Source organism: Carya illinoinensis, chromosome 8, assembly GCF_018687715.1.
Source record: "Carya illinoinensis cultivar Pawnee chromosome 8, C.illinoinensisPawnee_v1, whole genome shotgun sequence".
Taxonomy (NCBI): domain Eukaryota; kingdom Viridiplantae; phylum Streptophyta; class Magnoliopsida; order Fagales; family Juglandaceae; genus Carya; species Carya illinoinensis.
Window position 1 is genome coordinate 9,944,009 of NC_056759.1, and position 25,339 is coordinate 9,969,347.

The following is a 25,339-nucleotide window of genomic DNA, read 5'->3' on the forward strand; positions in this document are numbered from 1 at the left end:
GGAAGATGAGCACAACCGAAGAAGTTAGAACGAAGAAGAAGTCAAGTATTTATTTTTTAATTATTTTTGTGGATTATGTACGTAGGGGTGGTGGGGCTTTGCCATTATGGCTATGGCGAATGGCTTAGGCATTCGTGCTGGCAGGTAGGATAATGTATATCTGATACTTTTCGTATCCTTTTGAACACCTGGCGAGAAATTTCAGTTGTCTGGACTCTGACCTCACTCACGCCCTTTTCTCTTCCTAATACAATACGTTGGAATTAAAGCCACGCGTCTCTGCTATAGTGGTGTGGGTTACTCTGTCTTTTAGGTTTTAGGCCAATTCAATGAGTAGGTCAATTTTGTTTATAAATATTAATTTTTATTTTTAATCTTATTATTTTTAATTATATATATTATAAAACATATTAAGATATGACAACTCGTGTTTTAGTTTCTCTTCGTATTATTTTAAATTATGAATATTTGATTATATAAGTTAATTAAATTTAATTCATTAAATTAAACATGTTAAATTTTTAAATTTTAATTTGATTATTTAAATAACAGATCGTGTCGTGTCGCTCATTTTAACTATTTTAATAATTAATTATAAATAAATCAATATAATAAGACTTATTTAAAATGTAAATAAGTTGAACGAACATACATAATATATTTGACTTGATTTATATAATTTTTCATCAAAATTAAAATATCTATTTATTAGTAACCATAATATATTACAAAAAATAAAGCTACCTACTAACAAAAATAATATCAATATTTTTCAAATTTTAATATATAATAAAACCAATATTATAAATTTTACAATAGCAAATATGAGCATAGTTCTATAATTACAATCTTAACAATAAAAACGTAAACATGCTGACAAGTACTAGTATTACAACTCAGCAATACTAAAGTTATGATTTTGAAATAAAATCTAAATAAGTTAAGAAGAGTTGATTTTGGATTAAGCGGATTGATCTATTATTGATCTGTTTATAATTCGTGTCTTAATGGATTAATCTAAATCTGTTTTGATTCGAATCATTAACATTAAATTCAAATCTATTATTTTTGTGTTTGATTTATGGGTCATGTCATAATTGACACCCTTATTATGTTAAATAATTATTATTTATCAATTTAAATAGTTGTTATATAAAATTATTTAAAATATTAATAAGCGATTACATGATTTAATTTCATCCAATTTTCATTTTCTCACAATAATTGTTTCAAATATTTACTTTCGCGACAATAAATTATACGAAACATTCATTATCTCATTGGATTTCAAGCAAAACATAGACTACATGTTTTGAAAACACTGCATATAATTATACTAAATAATAGAAAATTAATGAAGTTTTGAATTCTATAAACATACTATTTACGAGACTTATTATAACTATAAAAAAAATTAAATATATTTTTCATATAAATTAACATGATAAATTTATAATTCAATAATATAAATAATGTTAGATACATTTTACGAGCGTTTAAGCTCGTGACACTTCCTTTAAAAAATGGTACAATTTACTATTAAAAAATATATATTTTTATATAAATTTTAAATTTATTTATTTATTTTTAAATGAGTACATAAGATTGGGTGGCTCTATAACCACTATTTTTAAGTGTGTTTTTTTGACCTTTTTGGTCACATGTATTTTTAACACTTTTAAATATTTTTTTTTAAAAATTTATAATATTATTAAAAAATAATTTTAAATATTTTTTTATAATATTATTTACTTTTAAATACTTTTGTATGATTTTCCATATATTTATGATGTCAATAAATGAACTTGTGGATAAACTCTTGCTTAAATTTCAGTCCATGAGTCATAACTACCCTTATCTCCCAGCTCACTGGTCACTGTCGTTTCAAATTTCAATGTCTTTAGGACTGAGAAATAGTAAAAGAAAAGCGATACCAACTTGGAGGACAAGTGACACGTGGACTCATTGGCAATGGAAGATGAAGCCACGAAGGTTGGAGGGTGAATTAGGAAATAGGAGAAAACGAGAGCTACTAGTAGAAATAGGGTGGATGGCTGCAGCTGTCTGGCTTACCTTTATTCCTTCCTTTTTATCCTCCAAGTAAAATGAATGATTCACAAAAGCCCAAACCCCAGTCTCTGCTCTCTTTCCTCACTCTTATCCTCAAAAAGTTTCGCTTTGATTCACTCCTAAACGCTTACTTTCCTTCTTTAGTTTTGTGTTCTGCCCACATCTTTCGCACTCGTGCTTGTGCCAGCATCAATAATTCATCATACTTTGACTGATTGTTATTAAGTTGATATCTGGGTGGAGGAGATTGCAGGACATGGCTTCGGATGAGACTATGACACTCCGATCTTCAGCTCAGGAAGATGACTACGAAGATGATATCTATGATGGGTATGATCATGAACAACATCCCAATCCCCACAACTTGTCCAGGCTTTCTGTGTGTACCAGCAGTTCCATGTACGAGAATGATGAAGATGAGGAGGAGGAGGATGTTGGGAGCTACTTTCGAACTGCTGAAGCAGACAATGGCATGAGCATTTCAGTTGAGAGCTTTTATGCAGACGAGGAGTTATCCGATGAAAGAGAAAGTAAAGAACTAGTTTCAGGGCTGTGGTCTGACTCCGATAGCGAACAGGGCTGTTATTCACTGCCGGCGACTCCCCCACGACGTAGGAACAGGCCGGGTGGGGTTCTGAATCTGAATCATCAGCAGCTGATAGGGATCAAAGAATATGCCAGCGAGAACGAAGCTCAAAGGGGTCTTTTGGGAAGGAAAAAGAGGAGGAACAATGCGAGGAGGGAAAGGAGAATCATAAGGGAGAGATGGCTGCTGGAAAAAGCTGGTTGGGACAATTTTGATTGCAACAACAAGAGCAAGAACAACATAATGAGGATGGGAGTAGTGGATGTCGCGGGTGGTAATTCCAACTGCCATAGCTTCAGCGCAGAAAGTGACCAGGGCGGCGGCGATGGTGGCAGTGGTATTGGTGCAGGGTTGATGGTGATAACGAGGCCAAAGGGAGGGAGAAGATCTCTGTGCATGGATTTGGAGGAAGTGAAGGCTTGTAGAGATCTTGGGTTTGAGTTGGAACACGAGCGCATGCTGGAGATGCCCTCTCACCTCTCTGTTTCTGGTTCCACGCTTGACACCAGCAGTGGTGGCAATTCCCCCATCGCCAACTGGCGCATATCCAGCCCAGGTTAGTAGACGTTGCTACTCTCTGATCATGCATGCAAATTGCTTTGTCTCAATCTAAAAATAGAACTTGTTTTGTACCAATATTTAGGATTCCCAAAATTGCCAGTAAGTTAGCGTTTGAACCGTTTTTTCTCGTTTGGCTCGAGTGAGAATTTAGGAACACATGCATATGTCAAATCTGATTGAGTGCTGAACTTGTGGATTTAGGTGATGATCCACGAGATGTCAAGGCTCGGCTCAAAGTATGGGCACAGGCAGTGGCGCTCGCATCTACATCTCGTCAGGGAAGCTGACAACTTTTTCTAACCATCGATTACCCGTTTTGTGTTTCTAATTGTTTTCTTCAAGCCTGTGTTCTTTTTGGGATGAAGAAAGTGGCTGCTTCATTTTCTTTTGGTTTTGGATGAAAGAGGGATCCGTTTGTGAAGCCTTTCTCCATTTTCGTTTTCCATGGGAGTGTTGGGATTTCAGGTTCAGTTTCCTTTTTGGTTGCAATCTCCCCACTGTAAATACAGCATTTTGGCAGAATTGAGGATGGAACCATGATGACAGCCTGATAAAACAATTGAATGCTAGTTTAAGTTTAGAGTTTGGTCTGCCCTTTTCTATTCTCTCTGTCCAGCTTTTGCTTCTTGGTTGATTTGAGTTCTTACTGCATTGTAATTGGGATTGTGTAAAGTACCGTGTGCTCAAGAACAATGTATCTCAGCCTGTTCAGTTATTTACATGATATTGATGACCAATATATATTGGTGAAACATCCCATTGACTTGAGTTACTAAAAAGTGTATCCTTCTTTCGTTAGCTACTCGGAAGTACGTCTGAAAGACTGAGAAACACAAAGATGATAAGAGTAGAACATCTGCACAAATGGAAAATACCTTAATAATGGTGATCGTAAGTTTGTTTTCAACTTTTAGGCCAACTTTCTCGTATCATTCATTGAAATCCATGAGCCCTGCGTGAAGACAGAATCGAGGATGTACTCGAGACTCCCAACTGGCAAAAATAAAAATCCCATGGTATCAAGAACATGTTCTGATCATCAAGAAACACACTTTTAGCAGATGGAGATTATGGGCACAACGTTCTGAACCAAGGCTTTGTTGTGAAAAACACGCTATCGATGGCAAATAAATTAAAGTAACAAAAATCATATGACATAGTTTATGTGGTTTGACTACATGCTTACGTCTAGAGAGTTGTAGAAGTTTTATTGATTCAAAAGAGATTACAATCACACAATTTTAACTAATACTCTTTAGAGTTTTTTTTGTTCTCACGATATGTATTCACACTTTACTTTTCTTGTTCTCACTGAAAACTATTGAAAAACGTGTTTAAAAGAACCAAAATATAACATATATATGTAGACAACGCTGGAAATTTTAATTTGGTAAATAATAAATTCTTTGCTCGAACGGTGTGTCGAGCGCAATTTGAGCAAATTCACGGATTGAACTTCACCTGAACTCACTATCAAGCGCATCTTGAGCAAATTCATAGGTTGGGCTTTGCTCGAGCGTCAAGTTGAATTACAATCAAGCAAACTCACAAGTTGCACATTTTCTGTTGACAAACTAAACTCCGCATGCAACCCAATAGGTCTGGGAATATGCCAGCTCTATCAACACCGACTAAGAAGATCTCATTCCCGGTTTCTTACAAGTTACAACATAGGAAAATGATGAGAAATTGAAAGGGTGTATCCGGATATTGGAAGCGAAGAAACCACCTCAGGCCAATTGCAAGCAAGGAATGACATTCGGAAATTCCTCGCCCGAAGAAGGAATTTAAAGACGCGTCCATGGTCGAAAGTCTCAAGTAAAAGGGAAAGATTTAACGTGGCAGCGACACAAGGAAGTTGGTGTGAATGGGATAACTAAGCATAGACGTGCAGCAAAAGGAAATACCTGCTTAAAGCGACAGAAGTTATCTTATCTAACCATAATTCTAGTTTTTATACATGTTTTTGTATTATTACAATAGTAATGCTATTACTAGATACAGTATATAAGTTTCGTGCATTTCCTTTATTAAATTATAAAGTTTATTATTAAAAAAAATCGTACAAAATTAAAATTTACCCATTTTTTTTAAAAGTACACAAAACTTACATACTTTATAACTACTAGTATCATATCTCTTGATATAATTATAAAGTGGTTGGGTCCAAGTTGTCCTTAAGACTGAAGAATAATCACTTATTTCATCTTGTAAGGGTTCATTTAAGATGCTGAAATTAACAATTTTGGGAGGTCTAGAACCTCTCTAAGCGTTCTATTGAAGAAGACCCATCATCATTTTGACAGCAAAGCAGTTGTTCTTGCTATACATCTCTTAAGTTTGGGCACCCCCAGTTAGGTTTTTATGAAGTAATAGGATCCACTGGTTAATATGCCTATCCAGATGGGGTTGGAGGGAGGTTGGTCATGTACAGATTAGGAATTACAAGGTTAATTGTGAAAAGTCAAAGTTGGGTTCCTACAGACTACAGACTATTTGGATATAAAGAACTAAATTTTGTGTGATGTGTAAGGTTGGGAGTCATCTCTGGTAATTTTTGCCTGAGAAACCTTCAACTTATGCTTAAACAACATTCTCATTCATAAATGTATGCCAAAAACCATGAGCAAGAATGTAGTAGCTCTTATAGTTTTTGCACTCTTCAGCAAGGCATGACTTTGTTACTAAAATCGATAAATGTTGCAATTTTACAATTGGCAATAGAAAGCAGGACAAATAAGGAGGCCTTACGAGCAGAAATCAACTAATTTGGCAGTCACTTGAAAACTAGATTGTGGCAGGTGTTATCACAGGGGTATGCACAGTCAATAGCTTTCACATCCTCTCGATCGAAATACCAGTCTCCAACAGACTCTGCAATCCCCTGCATAAAGAATAATGTAACCATATCACCATGGACAGATTCCATACAGGATGATGTAACCATATCACTATGGACAGATTCCATAGATATTTTTCTTTCTTTTCTGAATTACATAATGTGTACTGAAAAATAAAAGACATGCATCACGAATTTAGCAAAGATATTAATCCAGGGAGTAGATTCTACTTCTAAGTTTCGCTCATTTAGTCTCCTGTCCCTATCCCCCCACCCCCCCCCCCCCCCCCCGGCGCGGCCACTTTCTCTCTCTGCTTTGGGCTTTGCTCTCTCGATCATCTATACAGTATCCCTTCCAATGTTAGTTGTTTCTGCAGCTGACTTCATAATGGTTGCAAGCTTTACAATACCTCACTTGCAAAATGTTGTGAAACATCGGAATTCTCTCTGTACCCTATTTAGACCTCACTTACATATCGCAGTACAGAAGTATTACTACCAATCCTCCATTCTTACAGCATGTAAATACAATGGAGTAAAAGCAAGGAACTCCACCTCCCATCACAGATAAATTTTAGGGGGGAAAATGTGTTAGAATCTAAAGCCTCCATCTCCATGGACCAGAAGTGAATCGAATATGCTGCTATGCATCATACATATCATTTTATGTCATCACTTATCAAAAAAAAAAAAACATATCATTTTATGTCATCACATTATTAAACAATGTGAGATATATCTCTATAGATATCAAGATAGTGCATACCTTATTTGCAATTAGAGGAGAATCATCAGCAAACCATGTGTCCTGCCTCTCAGACTGGCAGTGGGCAAAACAGGAATTTAGGAATAATCCATTTTGACTGGACCTCGAGAAATCTCTAATGGCATCAAGCATTTGATTTCTAAAGTCTGCTTCATGGAATAAAGAAAAAAAGATAAAAATTACTTGATATTCCTATCTAAACAGTCACCTCAATGTTTTATGCAATGTTGTAATGAAAGCATAATAACATAAATAAAATATTACCTTGGAGAAACTGGATCTGTGATGAATTACAAAGCACATGGTTTAATGTGCAGTCATTCCAATGGCCATGAGGATCAGCTGATCGCGGAGCTAAGCTAGCTTGGAGCTGATTAAGAGAAATATATGAGATTTCCAAAAGAGATTTAGTCCTAGTAAATCGCCAGTTATCTTGGTTAGCAACCATTTTAAGTCAGAATAGGGTGAAAAGGCACAGACCAATGATAAATCTCCTGACTCAGAGGTATTATTTTAAGCTTATAGGAAATCTATTGACTCTGCCAAGCTATGAGGGCATTACTGTTGTTCAACAAAGGCCATTTAACCAAAAGTGCCAACACAGGAGAGGGCTCAAAAAATGAATTGTCTAAACCAATCCACATTTGAAACTTGTGGGCTGTCAAGGAAGCATAGATAACAAATTATCAATCCTTGCCACTGATGCATAACTAAATGGCAATATAAATTGGGTAAGGAAAAATGCAACATAAATTTAAAAACACAAGAAAATAAAAAGTTACCTGCCATGAATCATAGGCTGCATTAAGAATAAACAATGGTGTCTTAACATTTGCAATCAAATTCTGAGGAAAGAAGCACTGAGAGAGAAAGAGAGAGAGTTCAAATATGTCAAAATCTCAGATTATCTCTCTTACAAAAATCAACTCATGAAATTTCATTAAAATAAATAAAGATAGAAAATCACCGAAGTTGGATCCAGGTGGTTGATGCAAGTATTTGGCAGATTCTCTTCAACTTCCTAAAATTGCATAAAGATAACTATAATTGAAAATTGAGACATGCTAAGAAAACATAAAAAATATTCAGAACCCATAAATTTTATGTTGCTTCCATTGAAATAAAAAATCTTCATGAAGATGGTAGTTCTTCACGGTTAAATAACATAACCTCAACAAATGATCAATCAAGACTTTAATGTTTAACAGGTAAATGCCACTGAGTTTGGGATAGTAGTTTCAAAATTTTCAGCATAGAGCAATCAAGCAGTTTAAATTAAAGCTTACAACTTGTCCTCTTAAAAATCACATGAAAATCATTTCTTAAGATTTTGAACTGGGGTTTGACATCCATGGAAATAGAAGTATTATTCAATTACCTGCAAGTTAACCACACCTCCAAACATATTCCTTAAAGTGCGCCCTCCAGACACATCGAGTCTACATGGTCAAGTGAAATTATCGGTATAACATGTATTTTGCAAACCGACAGCTTACACTAATAAATTCATAAAAGACTTTAAGCATTATAGCTGATTACACATCTAGGAACAATCCAGCATCACTTAGACATTTCACTTTCGTAGTTTCTGGAAACAAGTCCCGAAACTTATCACAGTGTAGTATGGATGCTAGACCCCCAGCAGAGCATCCAGAAAGAAGAGCCTGCAATACATTTGGCATAAAATAAAAACTTTATCTTAAGACAACTAACAAAAAAATAAGCAAATGTTAAACTATAAACCTGGTTAGCATTCTCCATTCCCTTGGACATTAAATCTTCCATAGCAGCTAACCAAATCTGCTGTCCTCGAAAATTGAGTTGTGCAGCCTAAAAGGAGAATCAGTCCACAAAATAAATTTAAAAGAGAAAACTTATAGGTCCAAAGAATCCTTTTATCCCAATTCACCATGCAAATTCCTTTTTTTTTTTTTTTTTTTATAAGTAAGATATAGATATTATTGATATGAATTGAGATAGGCCTAAGCTGTGTACACTGGAAGTATACAGAAAAAGACCTAAATACATTCTAACTTTGCTGAATTAAAGATAAAAAATCATGAACGCTGTTCCCATTTAGTACAATAGCAGAAAACCAAAGCAATAAAGTGTGGAGAAAAAAATTCTTCAGTTCCTCCTTTGTACGTTCCTTATCATCAAAACAACACGCATTCCTTTCTGATCAAATTCACCACATGATAGATAATGGAATCATTTTCCACACTGCAGCCACTTGAGTTCAACCTTGTAGCTTCCTCCAACATCCCAACAAATCCACCACCCTCGCGGGCATCACCCAAGAAACATCCACCCTTTGAAAGATGTCATCCCACAACCCCCTTGCTACCTCGCAATGCAATAGAAGATGGTCCACAGATTCTCCATTCTTTTTACACATATAACACCAATCTACCACAACACAATCCCTCTGCCTCAAATTATCCATAGTCAAGATCTTCTCGAGAGCCGCATTCCATGCAAAAAAAAACAACTTTAGAGGGCACCCAGGTCCGCCATATATTTTTCCCGGGGAACGGAGCATGATCTTGTGTTGTCAAGATTTTGTAATATTCCTTAACCATGCATTTCTTATTATTATCCCTCCACTTCAATCTATCCCTCTGTGTCGAAGGCAACCCCCTAGAGTATAGTAAGCTGAAAAACTCTGCAACAATGGCTAGTTCCCAATCATGAAAGTTCCTACTAAAAAGAATATTCCACTGGTGGGAACAATTCGAGAAGAGTCGCATATCCGCCACAAAAGCCTCTCTATTCACAGCAATACTATAAAGAGCCAGAAATACCCTTTTCAATCCATGATCTCCACACCACACATCCTGCCAAAAATTGATGCGATTGCCCTCACCTACTACAAAACAAATATGTTTTTCAAAACATGGCCACCCACTCCTTATAAACTTCCATAAGCCCACGCCATACCCCCTCTCACTTCATTACAGCACCACCCACCCCAAGCTGTCCCATGTCTAACATCAATGATTGCTTTCCACAAAGATCCCCCCTCCGCATGATATCTTCACAACCATTTTCCCAATAACGCTTTATTAAAAGTTCTCAAATCACACACTCCCAATCCCCCATGTACAACAGGGTCACATACTGTCTTCTATTTAACCAGGTGAAATTTCTTCTCCTCCCCCATACCCCCCATAAGAATGCCCTAAATATCTTCTCGATCCTATTCACCACCCCTACTGGCATAGGAAATAGGGATAAAAAATATGTAGGAAGATTAGCAAGTGTACTCTTAATAAGAGTGAGACGACCCCCTTTCGATAAATACATCCGTTTCCACCCACCCAACCTTTTCTCTATCTTCTCCACCAACCCATCCCAAATAGCTCTAGCTTTAAAAGTTGCACCCAACGGTAGGCCCAAATACTTGATTGGCAAAGAGGATACCTTACACTCCAACATGCTTGCTAAGCTGTGAATATTTGAGACCGCACCCACTGGAACCATCTCAGACTTCCCAAGATTCACCTTGAGTCCCTACACTGGTTCAAAACAACGTAAGAGTGCCCGTAGAGTTTGAATCTGGCTAGTATCTACATCACAAAAGAGAAGAGTATCATCTGCAAATAAAAAATGTGAAATGATAATGGAGTCTCTAGAGCCATTACCCACCTGATAACTAGATAAGAGACCCCCCTCCACTGCCGCCTTTACCATCCGACTAAGAGCCTCCATGACTATAACAAACAGAAGAGGAGATAATGGATCTCCTTGTCTCAAACCCCGAGAGCTACTAAAGAAACCAACAGGTGTGCCGTTAACTAGCACTGAGAACCTTGCAGTAGATATACAATGACTCATCCACAAGATCCACCTCTCACCAAATCCACACCTTCCAAGCAGATATAACAAGAAATTTCAGTTCACATGATCATACGCATTTTCCATGTTTAACTTACATAATATACCTGGGTTTCCCTCCCTCAATTTGTGGTCTAAACACTCGTTTGCAATAAACACTGAGTCAAGGATTTGTCTCCCTCGAATAAATGTGTTTTGCGACTTGGAGATAATCTTTTCCATCACAGGACTTAACCGATTTGCTAGTACTTTCGATATTCTTTTGCAAATACCACTCACCAGCCTTATAAGATGAAAATCCTCAATAATCGACGCTCTAGGTTTCTTGGGAATAAGAGCAATAAAAGTTGCATTAAGAGATCTTTCAAACTTTTGAAAAGAGTGAAATTCACTAAATACCTACATAACATCACCTTTCACTATGTCCCAGCAAGTTTGGAAGAAACCCATAGAGAATCCATGTGGTCTCGGTGCTTTATCCTTTGCCATACCAAAAATAACCTTGTAAATTTCATCTTCATCAAAAGGTCTCTCCAGCACACTCACACTCTAAGAATCAATAGTCTCAAAAGACAAGCCATCAAGTTTCAGCCTCCAATCAACTGGTTTGGTGAGACCGGACTCATAATGTTGCGCAATATGGTTCTCTATAATAGAAGGCGAAGTCAACACCTCAGGACCTGAATGTAACACCTCAATATCATTACTACGCCGATGAGAGTTTGCCACTTTATGGAAATGCTTTGTGCACCTATCCCCCTCTTTCAACCAAAGTGCCCTAGATTTTTGGCGCCAAGAGGTCTCCTCCGCCAAACAAACTCTCTCCGGATTTGACATAACCATGCCCTTCCTCAAAAACCCCTCCTCTAAGATATCTCCCTGTAACTCCTGTCCCTCTAATACTTGCAATTCCTCTAGTAGGGTTGACTTCTGATTGTCAATGTGGCCGAAGACTTCCAAGTTCCACTTCTTCAAATCTTGTTTAAAAGCATTTAGCTTACTTGCAAGGATGAAACTTGGAGTACCCAAGAACTGGTACGAAGACCACCAATCACTCACCAACTCAACAAACCCATCCGCTGTAAGCCACATATTTTCAAATTTGAAGTGTCATCGACCATTGTGCATGCCCCCACAATATAGAAGAATAGGAAAATGATTAGAGCTGACTCAAGGTAACCGTTTTTGACATACCTCCGGAAAGTGGGCTTCCCACTCAGGAGAGACAAGGAATCTGTCCAATTTTGACCAAACCCAACCGTTTGACCAAGTGTATTCGCCCCCTACTAGGGGGAGATCCATGAGATTCAAATAAAAAATAAACTCTGAAAACTCTTCCATGGCCACAGAATTTCTATACTGCCTTGAGCGCTCACTCTAAAAACGGGTAATGTTGAAATCACCCCCCATACACCACGGCACATCCTATAAAGAATAAATACCTGCCAATTCCTCCCACAACCTTCTTCTATCCTTGTCCACATTAGGATCGTAAGTACCTACAAATGCCCATACCCATCTGTCCTCCACATTTTTAAACATAATTGCTACCGAAAAGTCACCAATACACTCTTCTAACACCTCCACCACTCTTTTATCCCACATAAGTAAAACACCACCTGAAGCTCCCATTGAAGCCAGATAAGACCAACCCACATACAAACACTCCCATAGACTACGCACAATGCTTCTATCAATACTCCGCAATTTTGTTTCTTGCAAACACACCACATCATCCTTCCACATCCGCAATAAAGCTTTGATTCAAAGGCGTTTATTGCACTCATTAAGCCCCCGCACATTCCATGATATAATCTTAGGATGCATGTAAACTTAAATTGCCCCTCCCTTTCAATTTCTCCTTTCCGCCACTTCCTTCATAATTAATGGAACAAGTTAGCCTTTTCAGTTCTCTATCCCTCTTCAAGTTTACATGCAAAGCTTGTCGGAGACCCCAAGGCCACGGGCCTACAATCCAGCGTTTCGGCCGGTACAAAGGAGATAGCCGTGCATCCTCCCAACTCAGGCGACCCAATCTGTGCCAAAACCTTTGACAGGTGGGCTTGCCGAGAGCCTGAAGCTCTTGCGGGTGGGCTTGCGTGAAAGTCCTTTGGGCCCCTTTAAGCCCAACAACGGGCCCTTGCCTTTGAAAATCAGCCCCTGCTCTTCATTCCCCACATGATTAGGTTGCAGTTCTCCGTCTAAAGACAGGCCTTCTAACTGACCCGGGCCCAAGTCTCTCTTCACCCCCTCCTCAACGCAGCATTTTACTAAAGCCATATTATCATGCAATTCTCCCACCTGCTTTTCCATTACAATCAATGCATGCAGTAGTTTTTCTAAATTCAGCCCCGACACACTCCTACCCTCTTCTGGGCAGTTCAGGCTCTTCATCAAAGAGGAAAGATCGCCTGCCCTCTCTGCCATTTTTGGAGCTCGAGACAGGACCTCTCTATGCAACGGAGGAGGAGGCTTCCATGGGAGGTTGCCTATGTTTTTCCCTCTCAAAGCATAACCCGTTGCAGCTAGCTCTTGTAGCAAGTCCCCGAAATTCCTCCAACCTACTCCTTTCCTCCCTTCCGGTATCATTAACAGACCATTGCACCTCTGTTGTTTGAACTCTGAAAGAGAAACAAATCTCCCATGGGAGTTATGCTTTCTTTGCACCACCAAAACCCGATGCCCACTTCAACGTGATCTGTGAAACTTAGAAGACCCCCCGTGAGCTGCACCTTCTCTTACCATGGCCGCCAACCACCCCAAAGTGGCTTGGTCGATGGAGACGTGATTCACAGCACGACAACTGCTCTCTGTAACTCTCCACTATCTCTCATTGACCTTCTTGAACTCAAAGCACTTTTGATCAATAATAACGTTCCTAATCGACCTCATCTCACATAAACAACTCCTATTAAACAGTAAAACAACTGAACTAAACTCCACTGATTACAAACACAAACAACAGCTTAGCACCGTTGCACTAAACTCTAACAAGCACATTTCTTGAATTACTCTTAAAATTGATTTGGAAGTCTTACATATGCAAATTCCTTCCATAGCATGCATTAAAAAAACCTAAGAATATCTAGTCAGATAAGGAGACAATCTCTATACGAATAAAACAATTCATTAAATGGTAAAATGGAGTTTTCATACTATATATAAGTTTAGAAGAAAATAGAATTTGGTTTATCAAATAAAAATAAGTCCTTATTCTTACATGAAAACAGGTTTTACCCAAGTATAGGCCACGAAAGTTGCAAAACTATCATAGCATTGGGTCTAATGAGAAGGATGAACTATTAGCTTCCAAGGCAAGAAATAGTGTATCAATCTAATTGTCTAAAATAAAAGACTAGTGTCTAAAACTGAAACAGTATAGGTAGAAGGGCCTTGTCATATACTGAACTCGTCCTGTAATAATTGGCATCCAAATCATGATATAAACCAATCTTGGGGTTCATCATTCTGCAAATGATTGCACCTCACCTCTTTAATAAGGTGATCAAATGAAATAGTATATTTTCAAGGTCAAATATTCATGAAACTCATGCCATAAGTAGCTACGATTTCAGGAAAAAGTGTTAAGAGCAGAAATTGCTCCAACCAAACCTCATTCTGACCATTCCCACTAAAAGATGCCCCATCACAATATCGTAGCTTGACTCTGTTCCAGTTGAAAAAATCTGCAAGCATAAGAAGCCTGTCTATTGGTATACGCCCAGGCAAACAAATATTGAGAGCAAAAGGGAGTGAATCGACAAATGAAAGAAAGTTATTTATATTGATAGAACGTATCAAGGCTTGGAGAAAAACCAGGATTTTCTTCAGCTTTATGGCTCAATATTCCCGTGAATGGTATTTCTTTTTCCATAAAATTTGATGAACCACGGCGAGTAGTTTTGCGGTAAACACAGCTTCTTCTTGTATTACACCATCCCCCTCCCTGCATCAAGACATAATGAAGTATAACCACAAGCATTGGCCATAACCAAGCATTAGGAATAGAAGGCAACACTAATCTTTAGTGTAAAAGCCACACGCCATTTGCATTTAGTACCTAACACAGTATAAGAACCAATGGCAAGCCAGGAAACGGGCATAAACTTTTCAAATCAAACATGGATACACATTGGAACCACCATTCTTCAGAATCCTAGAATCCAATCACTTAAACGAGGTGTCACACACCTCTAATTGAATGAGCCAACTGTTTTCACCAGATCCGTGACCACGATGCAGATGATAACCGGGCAGGGTCCCATCCAAGCAAACTGTTGCAATAGAGGACAGCTAAGAAAAACTCAATTCCCACATGATACTAATTATGTTGGGCTGGGCATTTAATTATACTCAAATTTATCAGCAAACAGAAATCTCAGACAGACAATCGTGAGAAATTGAAACACGTAATTTCTCTCTCGACATTGAACAGCTGAGATAGAAGAAGGAGGACGCAAACTTGGTTTAACTGTATAAGAATTGATAAATCATGTTAAAGGGAACCACAAATAGTGCGAAAATTGAGGAAAGTAGTAAATTTTAGCATTAAACAGCAATGCCATTGTGGCAGTGAATCAACAATTTGATTGGATAAAGACTCCAACAAAGTTCAGTGCTGACAGCAATGAACATTGTTAAAAAAAAAAAAAAAAAAAAAAAACAGCTGCCATGGTTCACACGGAAAACAAATTGCTGTCCACAACCACAACCCAAATGTAAGCTGAAAAGTTTAAAAAAAAAAAAAAAAAAAGTAACGAAAGAACTAAACTAACGAAACTTTAAGAAAGAAATCAAGTTGAATGAACGATGGCAGGAATGGAATGCAAATATAATGAAGACATGAGTGAAGCCAATGTGCAAGACATGCATTTCACAAGATTATACATGCAAGAAGAGAGAGAGAGAGAGAGAGAGAGAGAGAGAGAGACCAGCTGCTTTAGAAGCAGCTCCCTGAATAAGAGTTAGGGGGACCATGAGGGGATTTGGAGAATAAGGTGATGCTGCTGCCGCATGATTCTCCAAGAAAGAAAGCAGACCCTGTTTCTCTTTCCCTATGTCCAACTCCCTGGCATTGAATTCCTCAAAATAACCAGGTTCAGATCCGCTCAGGACGAACCCAGCAACACAAAAAGCATACCCCAGGACGGTCAGAACCACCCTCATTCTTCGCCTTCTTCCCCTTTCTTTTTCTCAGAATTGATTTTATCCAACTCACTCTCCTCTCTTGGCCATCCTTCACTACACATGTCCCACGTTAAGTAGAGCGGAAACAATGAGATATGAAATGCACTGGCGGGCCACCATTCTTTACTTTTATCATTGGAAATTTCACTCAGCACGATGAAAAGCATGCTGTTATGATTAAAATATTTGTATTTTATTTTTTATTTTTTGAGTAAGTGCATCGTCAAACATCATTAAAAACAGGTTAAAATGTCAAAAAAAAGAGGGAGAGGAAAGAGAGAGAGAGACACGGGAGACCTTTGTCCTCCTCCCCCCTATCTCTCTCTGTAGAGCGTGTAGGAGCTCTGGGAGTCACGTCTCAATCACTCGTGTTTATTCTTTTCTTGTCTTTTGCGCTGGTTGTCTGATTCCTCTGCTTAGTTGTAATAATTGTTTTTGTCAATTTTTTCATAATTTTAAAAGAATAAATAGAATATGCAGATCATACAATATTAAATACTGTATCTATAAAATATAAATTGAAGCTCATATGCTATGTTCATGAATTGTAAAATAATATTTGAGATGAATTATTTTTCAGTCATTTGACAAAAATAGTAAAATTTCTTTTATTTATTTTATAAATTTATAGTGATTTTCAATTAAAGAGGAGTTGATTTTTTCTGTTTTTCTTTTTTCTTTTTAAAGAAATATGGTAGTAACTTTTTAGGCGGCTTTGCCGACACAAGTCCTTGCCTTCCCCAAATCAAACTTTCCCAGTTTCCACCAATTGCGCTGAGAAATGTCCCTTTTCTATCCCCTCACCACTTTCACTAGTCGACACGACCTTCTTCCTCTGTCTACGTCTCAGCCAAAAAAAGATATTTCTAGTAGTAGTACGTGTGACATAATTATTTAAAATAATAATAATAAATATAAAATTTATATTAAAATTTTTTAATAATAAATTTTATTTTTTATAAAAATAATTACTATCATTTACGCATTTCACGGCGTAGGTAACATTCCTCTTCCATAAATCATGAATGTACTTAAACGAAAAAAGTGGACTGAGAAATTCCCACCAATGTCCCGATTACAAATCTTTAGCCATAAAAAATAAATTAATTAATAAAATGACATAATTTGATATAATATATTATATTTTAAAATTATTTTTATTATAAAATAAATTTAAAATAGAATAATATTATATATATAGTCCTAAAGTACGTTCTTCCCACGTATTACTTTAAAAAAAAATGATGATAACTATTAAAAAATAAATAATAATAAATGATGATCACTATTAAAAAATGAATAATAATAGAGATACCGCTCCTAGTTACTGCTGGCCATTTTTAAATTTTTTTTACTTTATGATTAAGAAAGTATTTTTTAATAATATTATAAATTTTAAATAAAAATTATTTAAAAATGTTAAAAGATATATGTAAAGAAAAAACACAAAAACCATTGAACTACTAACGGTAGCGGTAGCCCACTGGACCTATCAGCTTCCTTAAAAAATTATTTTTTTAAATATATAAAAAGTATACTTCAAAATTATAAATATTATTTTTTTAATATATAAAATTATATTAATTTATAAATTTATTTTTATAAAATTTTTTTATAGTTATAACATTTTTGTTTGTAATACAAGCCTCTTTAGGTATCTAAATTCAGATTACTTTCTGGAGAAAATATCAAAGACAATTCTTATTTAAACTTACGATATTTTTAATCAATTTTGTTACTCGAAATTTGCAGTAAATCACGATTCAAAATACATCCCATATTATATGGTGATGGCTCACACGCAACTGGCTCGTTCTAATTGGCACAAAGACTGGCTTGAAGGTAAGACTGTCTAAACTGGAGCATGGATCCACACTGTACGCTTTCAAACTATTTTTCTTTTCTTCATATTTCACTGACAAGTATTGACCTCAAGTGTCTTGTCTGGTCTGGCTAAGATTCTTGCTTGCTTGCTTTTTTTTATCTCAACATGGAAAAAAAAAAAATTACAACTCTCTCTCTCCAGTTCTGGAGCAACAACATAAGGATTTGATGATGCTCGCCAGGCATAATTGCAGGCCATTATTATTACAAGTATACAAAATAATTCAATTGAGTTATACCTATGAAGAACTTGAGCCACTTGACAAGATCTCCCCCCCATCTTCTTCACCAAATTGATAATGGTCATAAACCTGTAACAATACTTCCCTGCATGGTACAACAGCCCCAAGCTTCATGCAAGCCAGAAAAGCACCAGAAAGCTTCCGATGAAGACTGTAGACTTCATCACGCGGCGGTGTCTGCCTGTGCTTAAGCATGGTTGCCCCAAGGTTTGAGAGGTTTTGCGTAACGTTGGTGGAACGGAAGTCATACCCCCCTGGCTTCGAAAAAGGCATTCCCACAACAAAACCAGCCTGAACATGGGCATCTAACATTATCTCCGACTCCTTTCCTGTGAGGAACCCTAGTCTTATTGACATCTCAATAACTACATCTCTATCACCATTTGCACACGCAATCACCTGATCAAACGGATAATAATAATGATAATAAAAACTCAGGAACAAAGAGCTCGGTCTAAAAAAGGTATAATGCACTCAACTTTTTGTTTTTATCCAGGGAAAAAAAAAAAGAAGCACGGTAAAAACCAGCAGCATTAATCCAAGTATTTTGAATAAAATTGAAGGATTTAATTGTAGTGCATTGAGGTCTAAAGACTAAAGTTATCTATCGCACTGTCAACCTGATTCACCTCACTAGTCACTATGAATTAATGTCAAATTCCCCAGATCCGAGTTCGGGCACTAGAGGGGCCTGCCATAACTGCTGGCCAAAACTACTTATAGCCTGCATGAACCCATCTTATTAACTCACTTTAAACTGAAGCAAATAACGTGGGGCCCTACAAAAGGGTCTTGTCATGGAGGTTGAGAAACCCCGAACATTATAGATACTCAGGAACAAAGAGCTCGGTCTAAACGGTAAAAACCAGCAGCATTAATCCAAGTATCTAGAATAAAATTGAAGGATTTAATTGTCAAATTCCCCAGATCCAAGTTCGGGCACCAGAGGGGCCTGCCACAACTGCTGGCCAAAACTACTTATAGCCTGCATGAACCTATCTTATTAACTCACTTTAAACTGAAACAAACAACGTGGGGCCCTACAAAAGGGTCTTGTCATGGAGGTTAAGAAACCCCGAACATTACAGATACCTACATACACGTCCAGAACATTAAAAATTGTCATTACTCATCATGTCCAAGTTATTTATAAATTCCCCTTTTAAGTAGAAAAATGATATATGAATGCTATCTTATCTACTTGGAGTGTTCCAGAAATTAGGACAGGTGAGTCAACCTTAACACCTCATAATATGCTTTTAGATGCACACACAGGGTTCGACAAAGCCTTAATCCTAACTAAATTGGGTGTTCCAAAGATTCAAAAACCAAATATGTACACAAGCAACCAAAAAATAAGAGTGTCATCACTGCCATTATAAGGTTTAAGAGATAATGTAGACTGCTCTATTAGTTTCAACAGCCTTCTTTGCAGTGAAATTTAAGCCTGTATTGTTACTATTGTCTCTCCTTCGGTGTAATCTGCCATATCTTTTTTTTTTTTTTTTTTTACAAGTAAAATCTGCCATATCTTATAATGTATCAAGGAAATTGTTATTAAATGTGAACCACAGACTTCTTGAGAGAGAGAGAGAGCGAGAGAGAGAGAGAATCAAAACTTTAAGCATTGATAAGCGCACATTCAAGAGAAGATGAAAACGAATACAGATCAGGGATAAAAAAAGTTAAGCCAAATATTAAGCTCACCATTCTTAAGTAGTCATCAACAAAACTTTTAGGAAAATCACGAGCGGCTCCAAAGTCGATGAGATTGATTAATTTTGTTGCATCATCATACAAGAAATTACTCCAATTAGGATCAGTCTGCACTAGGTCAAGACCAAATATAGACAAGACCAACATAGACCACAGTTAGGGGCAAAATCATCTGAAATACCAATGGGTAATACCAGACAATCCAAGAAGTAAAATCCATATCGACAGTACAAAATCATGCATGCCAAGTAAAACAGATGCTTTCATTTTTTGATATTACTAAGGAACTGAGTAGAGAAACTATCAAGGATGTAAACCAGATCGTTGTTTGGGCTTTAAGCTTCCAGTAACCAGAATCCATTCTTATTACAAACTTCCCAATAGACGAGGTCTCGACATTTTTTTATCAGACAAAATTTCCCTAATACTTGACTCCATGCCCCTGCCAATTACATTATCTGATCCAAGAACTCCAAACTATTTGCAGGGGTTTCAATTTCAGATGATTAACTCATATAAATAAGTGCAGCTATGAACAACCTCAGTAATTGATAGCAAATGCTCAAGCCTTAGGCGAAGCAAAATTGACCATGTAGAGGAGGAAGTTAAAGAAACTCAGATAAAAAAGTAAGAATGGCTGCACAAAAAACTATAGAAACTTCTTTTTGATAAGTAACTACACATAAAAGTATAGAAACTTAATTACACATAAAATTATAGAAACTTAATTACATGAAAAGGGAAAGAACATGCCTGCATGAAACGGTATACAAATAGCTCCATCAACGTGAGCTCTAGCAACTTTTTGCCAATATAATTACGAGTTTTCTGGTCCAGTAATGCCACTTTATCAATTGGAATTCCTGTAACAGAGGAAATCAATCCCATGCATACTCCACTAATCATAAAACTGATTCTTTTATTTTGCTTAATTTTTTCTTCTCAGTTAAATGATCAAACAGATTGTGCCAACATCATGCCAGTATAAAAAGAAGGATAAACCGGGAATAGAGTTGTTTAATATTTTCCGCATGAAACACAACAGAAAATACCATTTGCACTTGTTAAAATTACTGTTATCATACTTGTAAAAGACAATTACTGTTACCATATGAAGGAGCAAAAATAAAATTTCATTAGAAGGAGAAATAAAAATATATGAATCAAATCTGGAAACAAATATTGGCTAAACATGTGGGGGCCTCCATAAAAACTAGCTGCCAATTACTTTATAGTGCTAGTAAAGCAATCATATATTTTGATGCCTTTTTAAAAATGCCAATTTGGCTAAATGGCAATTTTAGTTGGTGATTGCAACTACTTAAAGCATGAAGGTGGCTTTTCTGCCAGCATTTGGGTGCATATCACATGTCCTGTTTAGGTTAAGAGCAGCTCAGATTTATTAGAAAAACCTTGGAGAAGTTTACAGTCTCACCACCATAAAGATTCCTAGATAAACTCCCCTCTTAACATCGTATATTGTATAAATACGATACTTCGATAAAAAGGGGAACTTTCTTATTTCAATGTAACTGCAGAAACTCCCCGCGCATTTTTCAGTTGGAGTCTTGAGCAGTTGAAAAGCTTTGAGTTCAGATTGCACACATCTTAATTGAAGCAAAGTAGAGGCTGTAGTGTTATTACCAGAAACGAGTTCTGTACTTAGGACTTTTTTGCTAGAAATATTTTCCACAACCAACGGAACATAAAACCCCTCTGCGCCAGATAAAAGATTGCGGAAGTGCTTTTGATTTGCTGCTTCCAATTTATAGTCACATTCACGAGCTAATTCTTCTCTTGCCACCTATGACAATGCCCACAAGAAGATAATCATAAATTTTAAACAGGTCAATAATATAATTATTGATCTTTCTTAGCTTCAGCTAGCATCCTCCATGAAGCAAACTCCATCCCTAATCATTCAGTTGGAAAAGAGAAAATAACTGGGATTGTGAAGAGCATCATGTTATTTTTAGTCTCTCAGAGATTGCACATGGACGAATGTGGTGTTAAAGGCTAACCAATACTTTGACAGAAAATCAAGACACATGAATATATAAATGCACATAAATATACCTACCTTCATAGCTCTGTCAAGATAAAGTCCTTCTGGAATTAGATTTGTATAATCTAAAAGAAGTCTCACGTTCTCTATGTCACTTTCAATGCTATCTGCAACACCAGGGTACTGAATTTTCATAGCCACTTGCATACCATCCTTTGTGACAGCTCGGTGCACCTAAAATTGTTGTAGAACTGTTAGGCTTACAGAAACAACATCCTGAAAATATCACATCGTCTGATACCAATCATCTATAACAGTACTCAATTTTCTTCTTTCAAAGGCAAATTCGATAACACTACCTATGGGATGGAGTTGGGACTTGGGAGGGAGTGGGTGTGATGGGACTAGCCCAGAGACTGTACCAAATAATGTAGCAATGTCTTATCACCTGTCCTATGCTTGCTGCAGCTATGGGTTCATAATCAAAGCTGGTCAACTTCGACGACCAGTCAAGACCCAATTCAGCATCCAACACTTGATTAAGCTGACTTCTTGGCATCACATCTGCACCTTGGCGGACTATATCCAGAGCAGCCAAGATCTACACAGAATTGAAAAGTGTCAAGAACATAGTAAAAAACACACACACTCAGAGACACATACATATAAATATCTAATATATAAACACAGACTTGATAAAACAGGAATGATAATAGATTCACATCTAGTTAAATCACTACAACTGACAAACAATCCTTCCCATGAAACCTGGCACTCATCTTGCAAGATGGCAGTTCGTTGTCACTGTGCTCAGCCACTATCTTCAGATGTTAATATCATCCTAGCACTGCCGATCCAAAAGCCATCTTTTATTTTATGAGCAAGAGAAATTACAACAAATGGGGAGTTGACTACAAAGTTGGGGTCAAGAATTTGGGTTGGATCCTTTTTTAACCCCAAGGGATTGGCCTAAGTGGTGAAGGCCTTGGTCTTGGGGTCTCATTCCCTTCAAGGTCCAAGGTTCAACACCTCATAGGTGCAAACAATCCTTTGGGGCCACACCCCCTGGTGAAAAGCCAGCGATTTAGCCAGTTCCGTGTAGGGAAACTTCCGAGGGTGCGGTGCACGGGACTGGGGTTTATTCTGTAGGGGTGGGTCCAAAGGGCCCTGCCTTGGAGAGGTTCCCCGATATCAAAAAAAAAAAAAATTGGGTTGGGAAGGAATGTATGGGAGCGCTCCTTATGATATGTGGAAGCAACTCATTTGGCTATGTTGTGTGCTGTAGAGTTGGCACTTCTTTTGATCTTTGAAGTCTTCCATGATATGGTGTCTTTGAGTGTCCATGATAGCTTTTACAAAGGGGGCAATTTTCCAAACCACCGTGAGACGATCATTTGTATGGCTGTGATAATGTCTAGTGAGTCTCCTTCTAGGATCAGATTTTTCAAAAAGTTCAAAAGTCATCTGGCAGATTTACTTCGTGGGATAACAAACAATTTGAAATTGTATTAGGTCCACTTGCTTTCAACTCTAGAACTTCAGCTCAGAATTGCTGACACTTTGTAATTGATTCTCATTTGTCTCTTTTTCTATTTTAGTGGGGTGTTTCTCTTGTATGCTTCTGTGTACTTGTGCTATGCCTTTCCGATTTTCAACAAAGACCTCGTTTACTTGGCAAAAAAAAAAAAGTAACTGATTCTCCCAAATCTATAAGAAGTTAGAACAATTATCATTATCCATAACGAATTCTTCATTCGTTAATTTTATAATACACCTCATGATAAAAGGAGTCTCAGGCAATCAAATTACATTGCATAAAGGAGAAGAATTGGAATACCGGAGGTGGGACAAGGGATTCGTCCTGTATACTCAACATCTGGCCTATTTTGAGTGCTGCTCCACGCATTCTGCAAAGCGCAAGGGCCAGACGCTGTGCATTTTGTTCAGAGAGGAATGGGGAGACCGCAGATTGATTATCTTGTGAGCGTGGCGTGCCAAAGACAAGCCTCCTGGCAGACTCCTGAACCGTTCCCCACGCAAGGCCCGCACCAAGGCCAGCAAACCTTATATAAAAAGTTCAAGAATTTTAAGTCAGGAATCGATGAGCAAGATTTTATGCCACAACACAAATATATGATACACTAACCCTAGAACAGCAAATCATATGATAAAAGCGTGAGTAAGGCTATAATAAACATGCAGAAAAAAGCACTGACCCAAGCGCTCTGGTAAATGGGGTGGAAGGAACTCTCCTCTCCCTTGGCTTCCGCCTCTTAAATGCCACTTGGGCATTGTCCTTCTCCACCAAATCCTGGAGCTCACTTTCATTGACAGGCCTAAACCCGTCTCTAACATCCGAATTCTCCGCCGCAGAGTAAGAAGAAGAAGAAGAAGCTTTTTCTATATTACTATCAGTATCACCCTTATCGTCGAATGATGAGAAGTTTTGTTGTTGTTGTTGAAAGGCAACAGGCGGCGTGACCTCCTCCGAGGACGCGGAAGAATCGTCAGCGGTGGCTGTTGTGAAGTGAACGACGGAATCGGAATTAGAGGAGCTTGGGTTGGAGAGGATGCGGACCTTTCCCTTGGTGAGGCCAGTGATATCAGTGGCGGATAGAATGGCTTTCTTGATTAGGCATTGAAGATCTCCATTCTTGGCGGCTTCCACAGCTTGAGAACGCCCCACGATCTCCTTGGCGACTAACGATAGTCCATTCACGAGCCTACCCAGCTCCTTTGGCGACCCCATACCTTGCACTATTTTTTACCAAATTTCCTCTTCTAATGCTTTTGCATCCGAATTTCTCTTTAATATATTATTTTTAATAAATCATTTGCAAGATATTAAATCTTCTAAATCAAATTATGTCACGGTATATAATATAGAAGGCTTAAAATAACATTTGCGGTATATGATTTGACAAAAATTATATTTAATTTTTTAATAATTATTTATTTTTAAGAAAAATGATATTTCTAATTTTAGAGTATATAAGTCTCACGCATTTCTTTTAAAAAATTAAATAAAAATAAGATTTATATGAAATAATTATTTTTTTAACAATAGACCTTTTTTTTTTAAGGGAGTGAATGTGCTTGTACATCTTAAAATTTTATTTAACATTATTCATATATTAAACAATAAATGGATAAGATAAATACTTTAACCATAAAGAAATTATATAAAAGTAAATCCATAAAATGGCATGACTTGATATAGTACATCAAAAATAAACCTAATAGATCACATGAAACCATGTGAATTTGTAAATTTATTTTTATATAATATTTGTATTTGTGATTTCTCTTCTAAAGAAATAAAAACAGTTTGGTTGAACATGAATAATCTAATTCCACTTGAATGACATAAACAAAATCGACAAGATTAATAATATTAAGGGTCTTTTCGGGAGTCGAGAATTTTCAAATATTTATAGATATTTTTAAATTATTTCACTATTATTTATAAATATTATAAGATATTCTTGATATCCTAATCATCCCTAAGATTAACCATTTTTATGACCTAAATTAGATTAACCAATTTTTTTTTCGGAGGGATCACTATCTTATGATTTAATTTACATGCACATTTCATTCACAAGGGTCCGAACTCCACCATCACCAACCAACCTATAATTTAACC

At 37.0% G+C, this 25,339-nt stretch overlaps 3 protein-coding genes across 5 annotated transcripts; 1 reads left to right on the forward strand and 2 right to left on the reverse strand.

The window, feature by feature from the left end:
* The first annotated feature begins 2,065 nt into the window (after positions 1-2,065).
* LOC122317900 lies at positions 2,066-3,976 on the forward strand. The gene is made up of 2 exons (XM_043134972.1): positions 2,066-3,212; positions 3,419-3,976. The coding sequence occupies exons 1-2, from the start codon at positions 2,327-2,329 to the stop codon at positions 3,502-3,504; spliced, it is 972 nt and encodes a 323-aa protein (XP_042990906.1). The 5' UTR covers positions 2,066-2,326; the 3' UTR covers positions 3,505-3,976.
* A 1,818-nt stretch (positions 3,977-5,794) lies between these two features.
* LOC122317899 (pectin acetylesterase 12) lies at positions 5,795-15,945 on the reverse strand. Of its 3 annotated transcripts, XM_043134969.1 has the most exons (12): positions 15,591-15,945; positions 14,851-14,933; positions 14,476-14,605; positions 14,272-14,345; positions 8,566-8,652; positions 8,362-8,486; positions 8,201-8,261; positions 7,790-7,843; positions 7,605-7,682; positions 7,087-7,192; positions 6,823-6,968; positions 5,795-6,101 (listed from the first exon to the last, which is right to left on the reverse strand). In XM_043134969.1, the coding sequence occupies exons 1-12, from the start codon at positions 15,823-15,825 to the stop codon at positions 5,994-5,996; spliced, it is 1,287 nt and encodes a 428-aa protein (XP_042990903.1). In that variant the 5' UTR covers positions 15,826-15,945; the 3' UTR covers positions 5,795-5,993. The 3 variants fall into 3 exon arrangements, with proteins under 3 accessions (XP_042990903.1, XP_042990905.1, XP_042990904.1); XM_043134971.1 differs by lacking the exon at positions 14,851-14,933 and having other exon boundaries at positions 15,591-15,613; XM_043134970.1 differs by lacking the exon at positions 15,591-15,945 and having other exon boundaries at positions 14,720-14,858.
* A 1,777-nt stretch (positions 15,946-17,722) lies between these two features.
* On the reverse strand, positions 17,723-24,485 carry LOC122319158 (protein ABC transporter 1, mitochondrial). The gene is made up of 8 exons (XM_043137101.1): positions 23,910-24,485; positions 23,531-23,756; positions 22,142-22,294; positions 21,769-21,927; positions 21,333-21,492; positions 20,442-20,551; positions 19,680-19,796; positions 17,723-18,371 (listed from the first exon to the last, which is right to left on the reverse strand). The coding sequence occupies exons 1-8, from the start codon at positions 24,440-24,442 to the stop codon at positions 17,970-17,972; spliced, it is 1,860 nt and encodes a 619-aa protein (XP_042993035.1). The 5' UTR covers positions 24,443-24,485; the 3' UTR covers positions 17,723-17,969.
* Between the last annotated feature and the right edge of the window lie 854 nt (positions 24,486-25,339).

Coding starts and splice junctions, on each gene's coding strand:
- LOC122317900 (XM_043134972.1), top strand. CDS start 2,327: ATGGCTTCGGATGAGACTATGACACTCCGATCTTCAGCTCAGGAAGAT. Junction 3,213..3,418: donor CTGGCGCATATCCAGCCCAG/GTTAGTAGACGT, acceptor TTGTGGATTTAG/GTGATGATCCACGAGATGTC.
- LOC122317899 (XM_043134969.1), bottom strand. CDS start 15,825: ATGAGGGTGGTTCTGACCGTCCTGGGGTATGCTTTTTGTGTTGCTGGG. Junction 14,606..14,850: donor GTTGGCTCATTCAATTAGAG/GTGTGTGACACC, acceptor GTCTTGATGCAG/GGAGGGGGATGGTGTAATAC. Junction 7,683..7,789: donor ACCACCTGGATCCAACTTCG/GTGATTTTCTAT, acceptor TTTCTCTCTCAG/TGCTTCTTTCCTCAGAATTT.
- LOC122319158 (XM_043137101.1), bottom strand. CDS start 24,442: ATGGGGTCGCCAAAGGAGCTGGGTAGGCTCGTGAATGGACTATCGTTA. Junction 22,295..23,530: donor AATCCCTTGTCCCACCTCCG/GTATTCCAATTC, acceptor AATTCTGTGTAG/ATCTTGGCTGCTCTGGATAT. Junction 19,797..20,441: donor TTGTATACCGTTTCATGCAG/GCATGTTCTTTC, acceptor GACCTAGTGCAG/ACTGATCCTAATTGGAGTAA.